The sequence below is a fragment of the Gorilla gorilla genome, chromosome 18 (assembly GCF_029281585.2).
Source record: "Gorilla gorilla gorilla isolate KB3781 chromosome 18, NHGRI_mGorGor1-v2.1_pri, whole genome shotgun sequence".
Lineage (NCBI taxonomy): Eukaryota > Metazoa > Chordata > Mammalia > Primates > Hominidae > Gorilla > Gorilla gorilla.
The window spans coordinates 105,208,273-105,228,899 of NC_073242.2; the positions used below are offsets into that span (position 1 = coordinate 105,208,273).

General features: G+C 50.1%; 1 protein-coding gene across 2 annotated transcripts in view; it reads right to left on the reverse strand.

Moving 5' to 3' along the window:
* Nucleotides 1-7,418: 7,418 nt before the first annotated feature.
* FA2H (fatty acid 2-hydroxylase) overlaps nucleotides 7,419-20,627 on the reverse strand; it is a 61,516-nt gene continuing 48,307 nt past the window's right edge. Inside the window, exons 5-7 of one of the 2 annotated variants that reach the window (XM_031002958.3) lie at nucleotides 13,453-13,625; nucleotides 10,835-11,087; nucleotides 7,419-8,752 (exon numbers count right to left, since the gene is read on the reverse strand). In XM_031002958.3, the coding sequence (XP_030858818.1) occupies nucleotides 8,673-8,752; nucleotides 10,835-11,087; nucleotides 13,453-13,625 (506 nt within the window). In that variant the 3' untranslated portion in view covers nucleotides 7,419-8,672. The remainder of the gene's footprint in view (nucleotides 8,753-10,834; nucleotides 11,088-13,452; nucleotides 13,626-20,627) is intronic. The other variant, XM_031002959.3, reaches the window with a different exon arrangement.

A 20,627-nucleotide genomic window follows, 5' to 3' on the forward strand; every position in this document is an offset into this window, starting at 1 on the left:
TGTGCAGTTTTGTTACATAGATATACACGTGCCATGCTGGTTTGCTGCACCCATCAACCCGCCACCTACATTAGGTATTTCTCCTAATGCTATCCCTTCCCTAGCCCCCACCACCTGACAGGCCCTGGTGGGTGATGTTCACTTCCCTGCGTCAATGTGTTCTCTTTGTTCAACTCCCACTTATGAGTGAGAACATGCGGTGTTTTCTACCAAACATTTAAAAATAAATCACCACCAATCATTCTCAAACTCTTCCAAAAATCGGAGAGGAGGAAACACTTCCCAACTCATTTTAAGAAACCAGCATTACTCCGATACTAAAGCCAGATAAAGACACAAGAAACGAAAACTACAAGCCAATATACCTTAAGAATCCAGAGGCCAGCCAGGCGCAGTGGCTCATGCCTATAATTCTAGCACTTTGGGAGGCTGAGGCAGTTAGATAACTTGAGCCCAGGAATACAAGACCAGCCTGGCCAACATGGTGAAACCTAGTCTCTACCAAAAATACAAAAAAATAGCCAGGCATGGTGGTGTGCGCCTGTAGTCCTGGCTACTCGGGAGGCTGAGGTGGGAGGATCACTTGAGCCCATGCCACCACACTCCAGCCTGGGCAACAGAGCAAGACCCTGTCTAAAATAATAATAATAATAATAATAATAATAATAATAATAATAATAATAATAATAAAAAGCAATACAGAAAGTTACATGGATGTAAAAACCTTAACCAATTTAAAGCTCAGTTTTCCTGAGTAACTGAAACCTAATAAAGACAACATAGGAAATTGTCTTGGTAAAACATAAATTCTTTGTTGTTTTTTTTTAAGGCCAGTTACCAAAAAGATTAAGAAAAACTTCCTGTACTGTGATTGCTTCTCTTTATAGGAAGGCTGTTTAGATAACCTGAAAGTTACACCTGATGAAAAGAGGAATAAAATTTAATCAGACATAAGAAGAATGTCTCCAAGGTTATGAGGGTACACTGTATTATAGAAGAAAGTAGGCCGGGCATGGTGGCTCATGCCTGTAATCCCAGCACTTTGGGAGGCTGAGGCAGGAGGATAACGAGGTCAGGAGATTGAGACCATCCCGGCCAACATGGTGAAATCCCGTCTCTACTAAAATACAAAAAAATTAGCTGGGCGTGGTGGTGCATGCCTGTAGTCCCAGCTACTTGGGAGGCTGAGACAGGGGAATCGCTTGAAACCGGAAGGCGGAGGTTGCGGTCAGCCGAGATCACACCGCTGCACTCCAGCCTGGGCGACAGAGCAAGACTCCATCTCAAAAAAAAAAAAAAAGGAAGAAAGTAAACAAACAAGAAAACTTGTACCTTGATAAGGGGAATAGGTGATTCTTAGCAACAGGATGGGAAGTTTTCTGGCAAAAATTCAGACACATCAAGAGTAGCCAAGAGTACAGAATCAAGTTATAGTGAAAGAAAGCATTGTTCTTCTAGGCCTTTAAGATAAACATTTCAGTGTCACGCTATAAGGGCAGAGTTAGATTGGAGAAAAAAAAGTTATAACAGTTGATGAAAAGGTTGAAGGAAAGAGTCACTATCCCAGGCAAGGTCTTGCTCTATTGCCCAGGCCGGAGTGCCGTGGTGTGATCATAGCTCACTGCAACCTCAAACTCTTGGGCTCAAGTGATCCTCTTGCCTCAGCCTCCGAAGTAGCTAAGACTACAGGTGGTGTACCACTACACCTGGCTAATTTTTAAATTTTTTCATACAGAAAGGGTCTTGCTATGTTGTCCAGGCTGGTCTTGAACTGGCTTCAAGTAGTCCTCCTGGCTCCCATTTAATAGTTTTTAAAAACATGTTTTTCCATAATAAAATTTTTGGATGTATTAATAGACCCAATAAATGTAATCTTTTACAAAATGTAAGCATCAAAGAACACACTTGTATTTATATTCAGTAATTTTGTTCATTAAAAAATAATATTTTTCATATGGTTCATAAAAAATAATGTGTTCTTGTATTTCATTAAAAAATATTATTTTTTAATGAAACAAATTGACCCAGACATTTAATGAATATCTATTATTTTATTTAACCTAACATAACTTAAAAATTTCAAATTACATGAAAAGTTCATTTATAGACATTTATCCTATTACATTTACCTAAGTTATTTATGTTTTTTTTTCAAGACCTCACTCTGTCATCCAGGTTGAAGCACATTGGCGCAACCTTGGCTCACTGCAACCTCTGCCTTCCTGGTTCAAGTGATTCTCCCGCCTCAGCCTCCCGAGTAGCTGGGACTACAGGCATGCACCACCATGACTGGCTACTTTTTATATTTTTAGTAGAGATGGGGTTTCACCATATTGGCCAGGCTGGTCTCAAACTCCTGACCTCGCGATCTGCCCGCCTTGGCCTCCCCAAGTGCTGGGATTACAGGCGTGAGCCACCGTGCCTGGCTAGTCTTTGGAATTTTACCTGTGGGATTTTTTTGAGGCCTGAATTGAAGATACATTTCTCCATAAAACAATTTTAATTGCTTCCTCTGAGAGCCTTGTGGCTCCACCAACCGGGCTATTTTACATTACAATTTTGGCTTGAGGTGTTTCAGATCACCCGGTTTGCACGAATTCAGGCTTCAGACCTCAATGAGGACTCTCCTTGTGGTTCTGCATTCTCAGCCTTTACCCACTCCACGCAGGAGATTTCACTTGCAGTGCCCTGGGGAGGTGGGTTTCCTCTTGGTTCACTCTTACATTGAGGATATGACCCTTTGGGGTCTGTAGCGAACACATCTGTTGCTCCTCATCATGCCCCCTCTGTCTGCCTCTGGTCTTAGCCTCAATTGCGGTGGAAGGTTCTGTATGAACTCTGTCTCAGCTTTCATTTCAGCCACAGTTCCAGTGGCTAGCTCCTGCCTAGCAAGCTCATACTCAACTTGTACTGATAGAATCCCACTACAAATGCATACCTCTATCTTCCGGCTTTTGTCCAAGGACTTTTGCCAAAGCCAGCATCTGCTTGGCTTGCATGGCAGGGAAGTCCCTAAGTGAGGGTGAATCGATGTCCCTGAAGACAGTCCTCACCCATAGGAGTGGAAGCTGGTGATAAATGCTCCAGCCTCCTGTCCTATTGGACAATTCCGATACGTTTTCTCTATGCTTCTCAAGATGCCCTTACAGAATCTGTAGGAGAACCTCACATACTCAACCTTACACTGCTCCTCCAACTTCTCCCTTTCTAGACCTCCCTGGTTCTTGCTCTTTATTTCTGCAATCACCTCCCAAATAGAGTGCCGGCATCCATGTGCTTGTTTTAGGTTTTGATTTTTGTTTGTTTGTTTTTTTGAGACGAAATTTTGTTCTTGCTGCCCAGGCTGGAGTGCAGTGGTGCGATCTCAGCTCACCACAACCTCCGCCTCCCGGGTTCAAGAGATTCTCCTGCCTTAGCCTCCCAAGTAGCTGGGATTACAGGCATCTGCCACCACGCCCGGCTAATTTTGTATTTTTAGTAGAGACGGGGTTTCTCCATGTTGGTCAGGCTGGTCTCAAACTCCCAACCTCAGGTGATCTGCCTGTCTCGGCCTCCCAAAGTGCCAGGATTACAGGCAAGAGCCACTATGCCTGTAATCCCATTTTTAGGGAACCTAAAAGAAGATATAACCCCACTGCTTTTGCCAGAACAAAATTTTTTTTCTTCTTTTAAATTTCTTCCTCTCCGCTATAGGTGTCTGAGATGGGACAGACACTTATGAGATGAGAGTCCTGGAATTTTCCAAATTTTACATTCATCTTGTGGCATTCTTTATAGATAACATTTATTCATTGGAGCCCGGTGTGGTCTTTGGGCAAAACACCTAACTGTAAAGAAAACTCCAGTTGAAATTTTGCAACCATTATGGCTTTTTTGAAAGTTAGAACTATTCATATACATATTTCCAACTTCCTCTCAAAAATGGCAGATGAGTCAAGAATGTAGGTCAACAGAACGGGTAAATTGGGAAAGTCTAGAATTTTGAAATCACAGATACCTGCTTCCAAAACAGTCCCCGCGAGGGCAGTAATAATGGAGTAGGGCTGCATGCTGCCACCAGAGGGCAGCAGAGGCCGGGAACAGGTGGAGAGGCAAGGCCCAGTTATTGTTACCGTCTGAGATCTGATGGAGACAAGACAAGCATTTATTGGGCTCTGTTACAAGTTGGTCATTGTGCTGGGCACAATTAAAAAATCACACAAAGTTCAAAGGCAGAGATCAGAGGTCAGAGCCAACGGGGGAGTGGAACAGAGCAGAATTAAGAGGGCTGTTCTTCAGATCAACTAAGGAACTCTCAAAGACAGCATGTCTGGAAATACAAACACAATACCAGAAATAAATATGATGGCTATTTTTTGGTCTGTTCTTGACCATGGAAGCTGGGGCATCCCTGGAGAATCAGGTGAGGTAAATTTGTAGGGCCACTGAGGGTCAGTCAATCTGCAGATTTACTTTATGCTGATCAGAATTTAAATGGCCGTCTTGGCTGGGTGTTGTGTCTCATGCCTGTAATCCCAGCACTATGGGAGGCTGAGCTGGGGGGATTGCTTGAGGCCAGGAGTTCGAGATCAGTCTGAGTAACATAGAGAGACCCTGTCTCTACTTAGAAAAATTAAAAAATTAGCTGGGCACGATGGCACATGCCTGCGGTCCCAGCTGTTTGGGAGGCTGATGTAGGAGGATCTCTTGAGTCTGGGAGGTCAAGACTGCAGTAAGCTATGATCGTGCCACTGCACCCTAGCGTGGGCAACAGAGTGAGAACCTCTCACTATAAATAAATCAATAGCTACCTCCCTGAGCAAACATAAAACTTTTTTGGTTTAGTGTCTCTCCCACTACAGGAATAAACACAATCCCACGTCACAGGTCTAGGCTTTTCCCATCAGGCCAGATGTGTTGGCATTTTGATAATATCCTGTGCTTGCTCTAACATCTAATCTTTGACTCTTACACTTGATGGCAAAATCCTCCAGCTCCCCTAGATGCTCACTGAGGTGGGGGCTGCTCCGTGAGCACTAACTGCTTGGGGATTGCAGGCCTCGTGGCCTTCCTGTATTTTGCCCTGCTGTGAAAACGCAGGCAATATGGCCGGGTGCGGTGGCTGACTCCTGTAATCCCAGCACTTTGGGAGGCTGAGGTGGGAGGACTGCCTGAGGACAGGAGTTTGAGACCAGCCCGTGCAACATGGTGAAACTCCTTCTCTACTAAAAATACAAAAATTATCAGGTGTGGTGGCACGCACCTGTAGTCCCAGTTACTTGGGAGGCTGAGGTGGGAGACTGGCGTGAACCCGGGAGGCGGAGGTTGCAGTGAGCCGAGATCGCGCCACTGCACTCCAGCCCGGGCGACAGAGCGAGACTCCATCTAAAAAAAAAAAAAGAAAGAAAGAAAATGCAGGCAATTACTTCTGCACTCTCAAGTCCCTGTGAGGTGGGACTTGCTCTCTCTCCAAAAGGCCTTGTGGATACTCCCAACCCCACTGGACAGTTATAGCGGTGCAATGGGGAGCTCTGGGAGAATCTGTCAGATTTTCACCAATTGGACTTTTCATTAATAGGTGGGCTTGGTTTCGTGTTGTCACTTTTTTTCTAAATCTTCTCATTACCGTGCTATAAACTCACTTATTTTTTGGCCTTTCTTATTAGTTTTGTTTTACTTCCTTTTTTTTTTTTTTTTTTTTGAGACAGGGTCTCACTCTGTTGCCCAGGCTGGAATGCAGTGGTGTGATCATGGCTCACTGCAGCCGCAACCTCCTGGGCTCAAGTGATCCTCCCATCTCAGCCTCCCAAGTAGCTGGGACTACAGGTGTGCACCACCACACTCAGGTAATTTTCTTTATTTTTTGTAGAGATGGGGTCTCACTATGTTGCCCAGGCTGGTCTCAAATTCCTGACCTAAAGCGATCTGGCTGCCTTGGCCTCCTAAAGTGTTGGGATTATAGGCATAAGCCTCCATGTCCAGTCTGTTTCACTGTTTGTTTGTTTGTTTTGTTTTGTTTTGTTTTGAGATGGAGTCTTGCTCTGTTGCCCAGGCTGGAGTGCAGTGGCACAATCTCAGTTCACTGCAGCCTCCACCTCCCAGGTTCAAGCAATTCTCCTGCCTCAGCCTCCTGAGTAGCTGGGATTACAGGTGCATGCCACCACGCCCCCCAGCTAATTTTTGTATTTTTAGTAGAGATGGGGTTTCACCATGTTGGGCAGGCTGGTCTTGAACTGCTGACCTCAAGTGATCCGCCTGCCTCGGCCTCCCAAATGCTAGGATTACAGGTGTGAGCCACTGCGCCTAGACTGTTTCACTCTTCTTAAAGAAAATTTTCAATTTTTTTTTTTTTTTTTTTGCTATATCTTGCTCACCTTAGGCTTTTTCTCCTGCTGTGGCCATGTGTGTTTACACTTGCGGAGCTCCTCCTGTGTTCTTCCTCTGCTTCCCTCCCCCTGGGTGTGATGGTCTAGGGTGAGCTGCTCAGCTCCATCAGTAAATGAAGGTTATGAGTTCTGCTGCTTGGACGGGCTGGGTTCCGGTGACAGGCTTCAGGGACTCGAGTGATGGGTGGCTCCGACGGGTCCTACTTATCTTCAGGCTGGGAGCTGCAGGCATAAAGCTGCCCCTGTGACTGCCAGAGCAGGGAGACACAGCAGAGTTCGGGGCTCCCTCCTTGAGGCTCCCCAACATCAGCTTGCTTCCGCTTCCGTGTCCTCAGACAGGTGAGTCCAGGGCCGACCCCCTTGGACCTACTGAACTAGACCCTGAGTGCGAGGCCCTGGAGCTGCACTTCGACAGCTTCCTAGGTGGTTCTGATAGGGCAGCAGAGAAAGACAAGCAACAGTTTCACCGAGACTGAGCTGCTTGAGGTTCTAGTTCCCACTATGGGCATTTGTTGCTGGAGCCTTTCTCCCTCTGTTTTAGGAAAGTCGACTGGAAGCTCAGTTGGGGTTAGATAAACTCCAGAAGAGATCCCTCCCCAGTGGCGGATCAAAGTGGTTTGTGGGCACAATGCATCCCAGGTGCAGGCAATAAGAGGAGATGCTGTCTGCAGAGAATTTAGAAACAGAATAAAGCTGAGTGAGAGAATAAGAGTCAGTCAGCTTTCTCCTTTTGTTTTGTTTTCTTTTGTCTTGTTTTCTTTTATTTTTACAGATGGAGTTTTGCTATTTTGGGCAGGTTCGTCTTGAACACCTGGCCTCAAGCGATCCTCCCACCTTGGCCTCCCAAAATGTTGGGATTACAGGCATGCACCATCGCGCCCAGCTGAGAGTTGGTCAGCTTTTAATCATCACCATGCCCCAGCAATTCTACCCAGCCTGGTCAGGGCTAGAATCTCCCTCCCTGGGGACCAATCCTCTGCCCCTCTACCCCTCCCCACACCACTGCCCCTTCCCAACCACCAGGGAGTCTGATGAACAACTCATTTTTGTTGGTTTCTTTTCAGTGTTTTATTTTTCAAAATATACAATTTAAGTTTTTATTTCACAACCGTAGTTTTGTATATTTATTCCAAAATCTTTAAATAGCTCCGCAGCAAACAGTACAAATCACAAGGTCCGTCAAACTGCTTCTCTTTAGCCTTTACACTCGGCGAGTTTTTTAAGTTTCAAGTAGTAATGGTTTGTGGGTAAGAAAGGAACCAAAAACAGGAGGAAACAACATTTTTTACATAAGCTCAACATGTAGGATTAGAAAGGGCCGTCTGACCAGCTCCTTGGTCTGGGACCAGACTAAGAACATGTATCTGGTTTATAAATAAGACCGTCCTGGGAGCAGTGAGGGTTTTGGTTACGAGGAGGAAGGGGCAGGAACCTCATCTGCGGAGGCTGGGAGGCAGGGGGAGGTGAGGCACTGAGAGGTGGCTCCTTCTGGGAGGGCCCGAGTTGGGGGCTGAGCGGGGTGGAGGCCAAGAATGGCTGGGGATGGGGTGGAGGCCAAGAATGGCTGGGGATGGGGTGGGGCTGCCACCGGTGGAGAAGCCTCCTCAGCCTCCCTTGGGGAGAAGGGCTGTGATTCTGGAGGCAGGGGAGGGACGGCGAGAAAAGCTGCCAGGTCCTAAAGCAAGCAGCTGGGACTCCTGCCAGCCACCCTGGGCCCAATGACGCAGGCAGCTGGCAGGGCCAGAGGGGCTGCCCCAGGGTCTGGGGTGGACTGTGGGAGGCATCACTCTGTCTCTTCTTGTGAGAGCTCTTTGTCCACCTCAGAGCCACCAAAGCCTCCCCAGAAGGGACAGCAGGGAGGACAGGGACCACAGGTCCCACAGACCCACTTCTGACTGTGAATGCGGAGCTGTGCCGTGCAGGCAGCTCCTAGGCAGCCCACGAGGCTAAGGCACAAGGGTGACACAGGTGGCCACGAGGGGTCAGTTTTCTTCATTTCCCCTTGCGGCTGCTACCTGTGGCCAGGTCCTGAAGCAGTCCTGTGGGCTGAGCTCTAGGCAGGGACGCTCCAGGAAGAAGTGGGTCACCAAGGGCCACCTGGCCACCAAGTGGATGTGACCCTCCTACCAGGGGTGAGGAGGGCGGTCCTGCCTCAGGGCCCCCTCAGCACCTTCCACTAGGCTGCAGGGCCGGACACAGCCCATCCTGCCTGGCCAAGCCAACCTTCTTAATGGGGTCTGGATGGCGGGTGGGGGTCGGGAAGGGGCCAGGGCCGGGCTGAGGGCAGGACGGAGGGGGTGGGAGTTGTCACTGTGTCTTCAGGTGGGGTTTCTCTGGAGTGAGGGTGTGGAAACAGTAATCCCACAATTTAGTGCTGATACCAAATCCTAGAGAGGGAGACAAACGGGGAGAAGATGAGGCATTGAAGGAGCAGGCGTGCGCTGGCTTGGGAAGGGTGCCAGGGTAGGGATAAGAGGTGGAGACAATGTCAATATCTGTCCCCTTGGCCTTCCCAACTCCCGAGGCCATCCTGGCAGAAGTCAAGGGTGGGGAACCTGTGTCTTTTATTGTCCCCAGCATGAAGCTGGAGTAAACCCTAATTCCTTATCTGGCCTTCGTTTCTAGGCTACGTGGCCCCCTCCCACCCCCCACCTCCATCTCCTTCCCCTTCCTTGGGGCCCAAGTTCATTCCTGCCTCAGGGCTTTTTACCAGTCGCTCCTGGGACGCCAGATGCTGGTTTCTCTTCATTAGGGTCTTAGCTGTAATGGCACCTCTGCAATGACACCTGGACCATTTAATCTCTTTGCTGTCCAACTAGCCCTTAGCCACACGTGGCTACTGAGCACTAGAAATGTGGCTAGAGGTCCAGAGAAACTGAATTTCTAACTTCATTTAATTCTGATGAATTAACATGTCAATGTAAAAACTGATGCTTGATTCAGTTACTGGAATTTTTTTTTTTTTTTTTTTTTTTTTTGAGATGGAGTTTCGCTCTTGTTGCTCAGGCTGGAGTGCACTGGTGTGATCTTGGCTCACTGCAAGCTCCACCTCCTGGGTCCAAGAGATTCTCCTTCCTCAGCCTCCTGAGTAGCTGGGATTACAGGCGCGCACCACCATATCCAGCTAATTTTTTGTGTTTTTAGTAGAGAGTGGGTTTCAACATGTTGGCCAGGCTGGTCTTGAACTCCTGACCTCAGGTGATCTGCCCGTCTTGGCCTCCTCAAGTGTGTTACTGGAAAATGTTTAAGCATGTTTGGAGCAACTTACCTATGTGAACTACTGTTTGCAAATTTTATAAAATCTAGATATGGATCTAGTATTTCTAATGAAACTTTAGTATCTGAATTGAGATGTGCTGTAAGTGCAAAATACACCTTAGATTTCAAAGACTTAGTATAAGAGTTGCTAATTTTTTTTTTTTAAAGAGACTTTACAAAAAGGGTCTCACTCTGTCACCCAGGCTGGGGTGCAGTGGCATGATCATAGCTCATTGCTGCCTCAAACTCCTGGGTTCAAATGATCCTCTTGCCTCAGCCTTCTAGGTAGCTGAGATTACAGGTGCATATCACCACACATGGATAATTAAAACTTTTTTATGTAGAGACAAGGTCTTGCTATGTTTCCCAGACTGGTCTGGAACTCCTGGCTTCAAGCAATCCCCTGCCTCCGCCTCCTATAGTGCTGGGATTATAGGCCTGAGCTACTGCGCCCAGCCATTAGTGATTTTTTAATGTTGATTATATGTTGAAATAATAATTTGCTTATATTAGGTTAAGTAAATGTTATTAAAATTCTTTTCATCTGTTTATTTTCATGTCTTAGTGTGGCCACTAGAAAATTTAAAATCACATATGTGGCCCACATAATATTTCAGTGGAAATCGCTGGACCCTCCCCCACCTATGTGATATTCCATCACCTTGCTTTATTTTCTTCTTCTTTTTTTTTTTTTTTTATAGACAGAGGCTTGCTCTGTCGCCTAGGCTGGAGTGCAGTGGTGCAATCTTAGCTCACTGTAGCTTCTGCCTCCTGGATTCAAGCTATTGTCATGCCTCAGCCTCCCAAGTAGCTGAGATTACAGGTGGGCACCACCACACCCCACTAATTTTTGTATTTCTAGTGGAGACAGGTTTCACCATGTTGGCCAAGCTGGTCCCAAACTCCTGACCTCAAGTGATCCACCTGCCTCGGCTTCCCAATCCCCTCGGCTGGGATTACAGGTGTGAGCCACCACACCCAGCCCCTTTATTTTCCTTATGGCATTTATCACAGTTTGAAATCTTTGCCATTTATTGATGTCCTTGCCTGTCTCTGCACAACTGTCTGCACCAGGGAAGAGAGTAGAGGGAACCCTCTGTATATGCCCAGTACATGGAACAGTGCCTTGCCATTCCCAGGAGCTCGATGGGAGTTGGCAAATAAATCAATGAACACACGTAGGGGGCTGGGAATCCCAGGCCCGTGCTCACCTGACTTCTGATGTGCAAAGTGGTGCTTGACGTGGTGGGCCTTCAGGCTGTACAGGTAGGAGCCCTTGTGCGGCGAGCCGAAGTGCAGGTAGTAATGGGTCATGTCGTAGAGGACGTAGCCCAGGAGGCCCCCCGCAAACACAGTGCCCCCCACTGCCTCGGGCAGGATGAGCTGCATGCACAAGTAGAAGACGCCGATCACCAGGGAGGCTGGCACAGGGGGGAAGACCAGGCGGGAGCCGTCGAAGGGTGCCTGCAGATGGAGAGGCTTGGGCATCAGGAGGCAGCCAGGGGCCCCGGCAGCTGGCCAAGCCCTGGCCACTCCCTGCAGAGGACAGGGGCAGAGTGGCCCAGACATTCCACTGCGTAGGCTTGGCACCTTTGGTGGCTTTGGGGAGGGCGGGCCACCACGTCTGGAAGATGTGGAGAGACTGTCTTCCTCCCCATTTGTGAGCCAGGAAGGGACCTGGCAGATTGCAGAGGAACATGGGATGGGCGGGATGGGCGGGATGGGCAGGATGGGCGGGGTGCGCTGGCGGCTCAGAGCCCATCTTATAGAGGCCACTGTGACTCTGGAATTTGTCAGGTGCTAGACAGGTATCCCATCCCTAAATGCCGTGCCCCTGGCTAGAGGGGCATTCTGGAGACAGGGCACCTAGACTGAGGCCTGATGTTGTCTGGGAGAGCAAGGCACTGAGGGCGGCTGAGGTTAATGCAGCCTCTGTGGTGGGATGACCCAGAAGTGTCACTAGAGGTGTCCTCCCCACCCCCATGTCCAAACAGGAGGCCTTTTTTGTTCCAAGGGGGTGTCGCCACAGTGAACCAGAGAACACCGCTTCACCACGGCCCTTGAGCTTCAGAAGCCGAGGGCCTGGCATAGAGGTGAGATCTTAGCTATGGCTTGGTGAGGATTCTGAGAAGAGAATCCTGCAGCCTCTCTGGGCTGGAGGAGAGAGAGAGAAAGCAGGTGACAGTGACAGTGAGATGCTAGCGTGGGCCTCCCTCCCTTCAGACCAGGAACAACAGGACCAGTGGTGTGCTGGAAAACCAGCTCTCAGGAAAAGGAGGAAGGGAGAGAGCTGGGGAATGAGGGAGGGGGAAATAAAGGGAGGGAGGGAGAGCCCTGATTGGTAGTGTTTGCTAATTCCTGCAGTGTAAAAACTGCCCTGGCGTCACTGGAACAGAAACAGGAAAGGATGTGCATGGGTGCTTTTGTGAGCTGGTATGGGCCAGATCCAGGTCACAGCTGGATCAGGATCCTTAGATGGATAGGTCTGGGGATCTGAGAACACGTTCCTGATTGAAGCCCACGTGGCTACAGGCCATACAGTCTCCTTGGGTCCTCATGGTGTGGCAGCAGGGGACTGGACAGACTGGGGTGGAAGTGTCTCAGAAGAGGGAGCCTGAGACAGCCCCTGGGGCCCCAGAATGGCCTGAGCAGGTCCCCAGAAGGTTCTGGTGTCCCCTGTGGATGGGAAAGATAGCTGACAGGGCAGTGGATCTGAAAAGGTTTCACAAACAGGGCAAGGGACACAGCAGCAGATGCAGTGAGCTCCGGAGAGCAGAGGCCAGGTGAGGCTGGAGGACGCAGGCCAGGCCTGGGCTGCGCTACCTCTGAGAGCATACCTGAGAGACAGGTTGGCCCAGGACTGGGCACCCACCCCAATACTGGCCCCTAGGAAAGCCCCCTAGGATGCAGATCAACTCTGGGGAGAGCCGGGAGGACCACAGCCAACCAACCTGAGAACTCTCCCAGGTGGCCGATCAAACCCTGAATAGGCTCATCGAGATGAACTGGATTAAGTTGCTGCTGGGAAACCAAGGTGAAACCCACGTTCAGTATCAGCAACATCAGGGTCTAAACTGGTGTCCTGAAAGTATCATATCTGCCATATTCTCTCTGATTTATGCCCAGCAGAGAACAGTGTGTGGAGACGGGCTGGGGAACAGCCTGGGACGGGCCAAGGACAGCACAATGCAGGGACAGAGAAGCAGTGGGGGGTACAGGGGAGGTAGCTTCCTTTGGGCAGACCTATCTTCTAGGGCCAGCTTCTGGGACTGTCGTGGAGTCCTTGAAGGGCCTCAGGGGAAGGGTGATTGAGAGCGCAGACTCTGGAATCCCCAGAATGGGGTACGACATCCTGGCTGTGCCAAGTGTGACCTGGGGCAAGTTCCTTAGTTCTCCTAGGCCTCAGTCTCCTGCTCTGTGGAACGGGGAGAACCATGGGACTGTTTTCAGCACAAGCTCCAGGAGGGCAAGGCTTTTTGTTGTTTTGTTCAATGATGTCTAGAACAGAGTCTCGCACACAGGAGGCCCTCACTGGGCATTTGCTGAATGAATGAACGAATGAATGAGTTGTTTTGAGGATTAAAGGTGATGCGTAAACAAGGGTGCAGAGGGCCTGGGGTCAGCTTGACGCTGCACACCCACGCTGTCCCCGCCTGGCTTAGGTTCGGATGCCCAACCCAGTTGCCCCGTGAGTCACATCAAATGTCCTGTCCCTCCCAACCCACAGCCAGACTCCCAGGAGGCTCTGCAGCACCCGAAGCTGCCACTGGCTGCCGGGCCCTCTCGGGCTGCACATGCTAGGTCAGGGCTGGGACCCCGCCCCGCTCACCTTGTGGTGCTGGCCATGCATGACGAAGTGCAGCATGATGAGGTAATAGCTGTCACTGGGGGGCTTCATGTGGAACAGGAAGCGGTGGATGAGGTACTCGATGAGGCTCCAGAGGAATGTCCCCAGCATGAAGAGCCCGGGGAACATGGACTTGGGCACTGCCACCGTGTACTCTGCAGGGTGGCAGGGAGAGCGAGGTGAGGACTGGTGCATAGCAGCCTGGTAGCTCCAGGTGTCCCTGCCTCACCATCCCCATCAGCTCGGGAGCTGCTGCCCTCTGTTGGACAGCTACAGGGCCAGGCCATACTGCTGGGGTCCTTGAGTCAAAATGGGAAGGAGGCTGCAGGACTCTGGTCTGGGTCTGGGAAGTCCTTTACAGGAGTGATGGGCCACTGGCTGGAGGCCTGACATCCTCCTTACAGAGGCTGTGGGAGGAGTGGCTGTGGCTGGGGCTGGGCCTTTACCTGGAAGGGTGACCTTGCCCCAAGGACATTTGAGACGAGAAGGCGACACTCCTGAGCCAGGGCGTTGTTATTATTATCTTGAGACAAGGTATCTCTGTGTCGCCCAGGTTGGAAGACTGGAGTGCTGGAAGGCTGGAGTGCAGTGGTGTGATTACAGCTTACTGCAGCCTTCCCTTCCTGGGCTCAAGTGATCCTTCCACCTCAGCTTCTCAAGTAGCTGGGACCACAGGCGCATGCCACCGCACCCAGCTAATTTTTAATTTATTTTTTATTTTTATTTTTTTTGTAGAGACGAGATCTTGCTATGTTGCCCAGGCTGGTCTCAAACTCCTGGACTCAAGCAATTCTCTCGCCTTGGCCTCCCAAAGTGCTGAGATAACAGAAGGGAGCCACTGTGCCTGGCCTCCAGGGTGTTAATGATGGGAAGTGTGACCCACCAGGGACCATGGGGCAGGAAGGACAAGAAAAAACAAGCACCGAGATCTCAACAGACAAGACATGAAATCATAGCACAGGAGGAAGATGTGAAAACACTGAAGATGATCAGCCTAGGTGGAGAGGAGAAGACTGGAGACAGGGCACCATCTTCAAGCACATGCTTCCCACCACCCTCCGGAGACAGCCTGCAGTCCTAGCGGCTTTCAGCTCTTTCCTCCACCTCATTCATTCTTTGACCTCATGGAGATTTCAGCTCTCATTCCTGTTTGCTCCATATTCATCCTCATCCTTTTTTTTTTTTTCTTTTTTGTGAGATAGAGTCTTGCTCTGTTGCCTAGGCTGGAGTGCAGTGGTGTGATCTCAGCTCACCGCAACCTCCACCTCCCGGGTTCAAGTGATTCTCCTGCCTCAGCCTCCTGAGTAGCCAGGATTACAGGTGTGTGCCACCACACCTGGCTAATTTTTATATTTTTAGTAGAGATGGGGTTTCACCATATTATCCAGGCTGGTCTTGAAATCCTGACCTCAAGTGATCTGCCCTCCTCAGCCTCCCAAAGTGCTGGGATTACAGATATGAGCCACCATGCCCGGCCCATCCTCATCCTCTTATCTTTGTTTCTTTTCTCCACAAACCATAGCTTTGGCCATATCTTCTCTCTTCTTAACGGCTTTATCTAAATCTAATTCACATCCATATAATTCATCCAAATAAAATATATAATTCAGTGCTTTTTAGTATATTCACAAAGTTGTTAAACCATCACCCCAGTCAATTTTACAACATTTTTATCACTTCCCCCCAAGCGCCTGTACCCATTAGCAGCCACTCCCCATTTCTTCTCAGACCCTCCCAACCCTAGGAAGCTACAGGTCTACTTCCTCTTTGTTGGATTTGCCTATTCTGGACATTTCACATCAATTGAATCATATGACATATGGTCTTTTATGACCAGCTTCTCTTACCAAATATGTTCAACATTCACCCATGTTGTAACATGTATTACAACTCCACTCCTTTTTAAGGCTGAATGATATTCAAACTTTATTCATCCATCCATCAGTTGAGGGACACCTGGGCTGTTTGTAGCTCTTGGCTATTGTGAATAGTGCTGCTTTGCACATTCGTGTAGAGGTTTCAGTGTGAAAAGATGTTGTCCTTTCTCTTGGGTACAAGCCCAGGAGTGGTACTGTTGGTTCATATCATAACTCTATGTTTAACCTTTTGAGGAATAGCCAGACTGTTTTCCAAAGCTAGCCATTCTCTCTCTTTTTTTTTTTTGTGAGGCAGAGTTTCGCTCTTGTCACCCAGGCTGGAGTGCAATGGGACGATCTCCGCTCACTGCAGCCTCCACCTCCCGGGTTCAAGTCATTCTCCTGCCTCAGCCTCCTGGGTAGCTGGGATTATAGGCGTGCGCCACCACGCCCAACTAATTTTTGTATTTTTAGTAGAGACAGAGTTTCAACATGTTGGTCAGGCTGGTCTTGAGCTCCTGACCTCAAATGATCCACCCACCTTGGCCTCCCAAAGGGCTGGGATTACAGGTGTGAGCCACCATGCTTGGCCCAGCCGTTCTCTTTTAACCCTTACTCCATCTCCCTCACCTGCACCCACGAACCCTCACCCCTGGGTCAGCGCAGGAACCTGCCTTTGTACGCCATACCCAAGCTGCTGAGCATGGAGACTCACACAGCTGTGGGTCTGGCACCTTTAACCTCTGCAAGACCCTAGACACAGCCTGATGGATGATCCCTGTGCATCTTCAAGTTCAGCTCCCTCCCCACTGCCCTTGAACATGCTCTACTCCCCTTTACCGCCTCTCCTTCCACCCAGCCTCCTACTTCACAGAGAAGAGAGGCCCTGGGGTTGGGGAGGAACTATCCCCTCCACATACTTCCCCCAACTTCCAAGCACACCACATTCTGCCGGTACCCTGGCACATCCTCCTTGCTTCTCAGGGAAGAGGTGTGCACCGGCACGAGGGTGCGGGATGATCAGAGCAACAGTAACAGCAGATGTGTCCTGACTGATTCCTGTGTGCCAGGCACCGCCCAAGGGCCTTCCATGGATTACTTCCTATTTCATCTCACCACAGCCTTACAAGGGAAGCCCTGCATTGCCTGCATGATTGAGGACGTGGAGGCCCAAAGTCCATGACTTGCCAGGCTCCCCCTGCTCGGCAGTGCAAAGCCCTCAGCCGCCTCCTCCCACCCTCCCTCCCAAGGGACTCCTCTGGGCTCCTTCAGTCTCTCCTTTTCTCCTGGCTCTTCTGCTCATCTTTCTGAGCTAGGCAAGACTTTCCCATCATGGACTCAGCCCCTTCATCATCAAGGCTCCTAAAAAGCCAGGCTAGGCTGAACATGGAGGCTCATGCCTGTAATCCCAGCACTTTGAGAGGCTGAGGTGGGAGGATCGTTGGAGCTCAGGAGTTTGAGGCCAGCCTGGGCAACACAGTGAGACCCTGCCTCAACAAAAAGTAAAAAAATTAGCTGGGCATGGTGGCTCATGCCTATAGTCCCAGCTACTGAGGAGGCTGAGGCAGGGGGATCACTTGAGCCCAGCAGTTCAAGCCTGCAGTGAGCTGTGATTGCACCATTGCACTCCAGCCTGGATGACAGAGCAAGACCCTGTCTCAAAAAGAAAAAAAGAAAAAAAACGTAGGTTGGACTCATGGCTCCACTTTGCCACTTCCCATTGGCTTGTCAAGTCCTTAAAAATCTGTCTTCTGGGCCGGGTACAGTGGCTCAAGCCTGTAATTGCAGCACTTTGGGAGGCCGAGGTGGGCGGATCAGCTGAGGTCGGGAGTTCGAGACCAGCCTGACCAACATGGAGAAACTTCCATCTCTAAAAATACAAAAATTAGCCAGGCATGGTGGTGTATGCCTGTAATCCCAGCTACCTGGGAGACTGAGGCAGGAGAATCACTTGAACCCGACAGGCAGAGGTTGTGGTGAGCCAAGATCGTGCCATTGCACTCCAGCATGGGCAATAAGAGTGAAACTCCATCTCAAAAAAAAAAAAAAAAATCTGTCTTCTGCCCCAAACCACCAGAACTTCAAAGGCTATTCATGATGTCTTTCTTGCCAAATCTAAGCATATTTTTTAGTTCACCTCTAAGCTGGCTGTGGCATATGACGTTAGCGCTACTCTCTTCTTCAATCTGCAGCTGCCTAGGCATTTAACCTGAGGCTTACGAATATCCGAGGGTACTACATTGGATTGCAGAGTGTCTGTGAACTTGCTAATATATCAAATTGTACACCTACGGGCATTTTTTCTCTGTACTGTGTCCACAGTTTCTCAAATTCTGAAAGGATCTGGGAGCAATAAGGTTGGAATCCATAGCTCCCCCTTCTGCCTGCCGCCACACTTGGCTTTTCTCCTCTTCCCTGGATCTCCCTGCTCAGGCTCCATCTTGGAAACTCTGCCCTTTGTCCCCTGGTTCCAAACCTGGACCCTCTGCCTCTCAGCTCAATCCCTTCCTCTCCCACGTGCTGACGACCGAAGCTCTACACCAACTCCACCCTGGGTGGCCACGCCCTACTGGACAGCTCCATGTGGTTGTCCACAGTCCCCACCTTGAACACCTCCCAAATGAGGCCAACCGTCTTCCTCCTTCTTCCCGCCCACCTCCTCTTGGGTTTCCTTCCGGGAGGCTGTGGTTACTGACATCCACACATTACCAAAGGAGTCAGGTTCAAGTGACCCCTCTCCCATGGAGTCTTAGCTGGGCTGGTCTGGTTGGTGAGAGACCCTGCTTCCAGAGAAACCCTGATGCCTCTGGGGTCCGTAAGGTCATTCCGGTGAAGTGCAGAGAGCACAGGCATTGGATTTGCAGACCTGGATTCAAATCCTGGCTCAGCACCGCCTAGGTGTTACAGTTTCCTCAGGGAAACACCCTACCCATCTTGGAGGGGTGTAGTTAGGATGGAGGTAACAGAGTATCTGATTATATGATGAGTATATACGTTGTATTATATAATAATATTAATACTATATTTTCTTTTTTTTTTTTTTTTGAGACGGAATCTCACTCTGTCACCCAGGCTAGAGTGCAGTGGCATGATCCTGGCTCACTGCAACCTCTGCCTCCTAGGTTCAAATGATTCTCCTGCCTCAGCCTTCCAAGTAGCTGAGATTACAGGCACACACCATCATGCCTGGCTAATTTTTATATTTTTAGTAGAGACTGGGTTTCACCATGTTGGCCAGGCTGGTCTCAAACTCCTGACCTCAGGTGATCCACCCGCCTCAGCCTCCCAAAGTGCTGGGATTACAGGCGTGAGCCACCATGCCTGGCCTTAGCTCTCTTATTGGTAAGGAAAGGACTGGACATACGGGAGCACTCTCTGGCGCATACTAAGGTCCTGGCCTCTGCCGGGCCCCGCACACCACCCCACTGGAAGCCTGCCTCCTCTCCTCTCCGGGATGCTGCTCACTCTAACGTGCTCTCAGAAGCTGCTCTGGAGCTATCCTGAGTATGCAGCGCCGCCCCCTTTCCCCCATCCCCTCAGCTTTTGAAAGCATTTTCATGTGTGTATCTAGGAATGTCAGCCTTGAACTGGTGTCTGCGTTCAGCTTCCACTGCTTCTTGGCACCCTGACTCTTCTGTATCGATTCCAGTGCGTCCTTTGTCCAGCAGCTGCACTAGGATCCCGCTGAGTCTCCCCTTGCCTTGCTTTGTGGGCTCTTATTTTCTCTGCCTGTGGCTTGTGCCTTGCATGACAAGCTGGGGCTGAGGGAGGCACGTGGAGACGTATCTCTCATGCCCCCATCACTGGCATCATGGTCACAGGCTTACTAACCCTCTACACTGGACCTTTATAAGACAGGCACATTTTAGCTCTCTGCCGAGGCCGTGTGGCTGATAGAGCCCTCAAATCATCCTCCCTGCCATGCAGGAAAGTCCTCTCCTATAGGTCAAGCCTCTGCCCGCCCCCTCACCCCAGCATCACCCCTGTCTGCCCATCCAGCCGGAGCTGGTACTGAGTGGCATCTCTGGAGGAATCCGGCAGAGGGACCTGGGCCAAAGCTTCAGCATCCCCTTCCCCCTCCGGCTGCCAGCCCTGGCGGCCCTGCCACTGTTTGTGATTGTTAGGGGAGCGCCGGGCGGACAGTGGGTGATTCAGCGAGCAGGCCTTCTGAGCAACAAGCCCCGTGCTGTGCCTGAGCTATTCAGCGTGGGCAGAACAGGGCAACCATGGCTCGAGGGATGCCTGCAGTAACCCTCGGTGACCGGGAGGAGCTCTGGGCTGGATTTGGGGGAACTTCCTGCAGCTCGCTCACCCGACTCATCCTGGGTCAGGTGGATAAATGAAGTTCCTGATGCCGTGACCATGGCCCCTCTCATCTCAACCATTCAGGCACTTGACTTGCGGAGTGCAGGGAAAAGAGCTTCCCCTGGCAGACTGAGGGCAGCTCAGGAAGCTCAGAGCCAGGACAGACAGACCACAGGGCAGGTGGCATGTACCTGGAGGCCCAAGGTAGGCAAGATGCTTGCGGGGCTGGCTGTCCCAGCGGCTATACTTAAACCCACAGTCATCCTAAACCCCAGTCTCACAGGCTCTTTAGACACTGCCCCATATCAGCCTGTCTTTTCATCCTCTGCCCCGCAGCTAGAAGCTGGGGCGCACCTGGTATCCACATCCTAGCCACATGCCTTTCAGCTACTCCCTTGATATCTCTGAGGCTCCATTTCCTCAGCTCTAAAAGGGGATAATGACATGACCCTTCTTATGGGGCTGCTGGGAGGGGTAAATGAGGCAGTCCTGGCAGAACACGTGGCCCCGCACATGGCAAGTGTCCCATAGAGGTTACTGGGCCATTACTCCCAGTCTGGGGGTCTGCTGCCTGAGCCTTTGCCTTGGACACACTCTAGGACACTCCCAGATCTTTCTCTCCCAAGTTCTCTGCTAATCTGTGCTGGGTTCATAGGCCAGTCCGAGTCTAGCTCTCAGCTGTGTCACCCGATGAAGTGATTTCATTTAGTTTCTTAGCAAAGAATCCCAGATCATGTGTCTTTTGGTGTGACACTCAATGAGAGGCACTCAATCTCTCTCTCTCTTTTTATTGCTATGCCACCCGATGATTCCATTTAGTTTCTGCTGATGTGTTGTTGGGTTTTGTAGATGGGAGTCAGACAAAATTCTTCTTTGGAAGACTATTTCTACAGAGAGGCTTCACCAAAAATGTCTGTGATGTAGTTTGGGGTTCTCTGCTCTCAGAAACTCTGGGCCAGGGAAAGCACTGAGGTCTCTTCCCTCTAGGATCCTCAG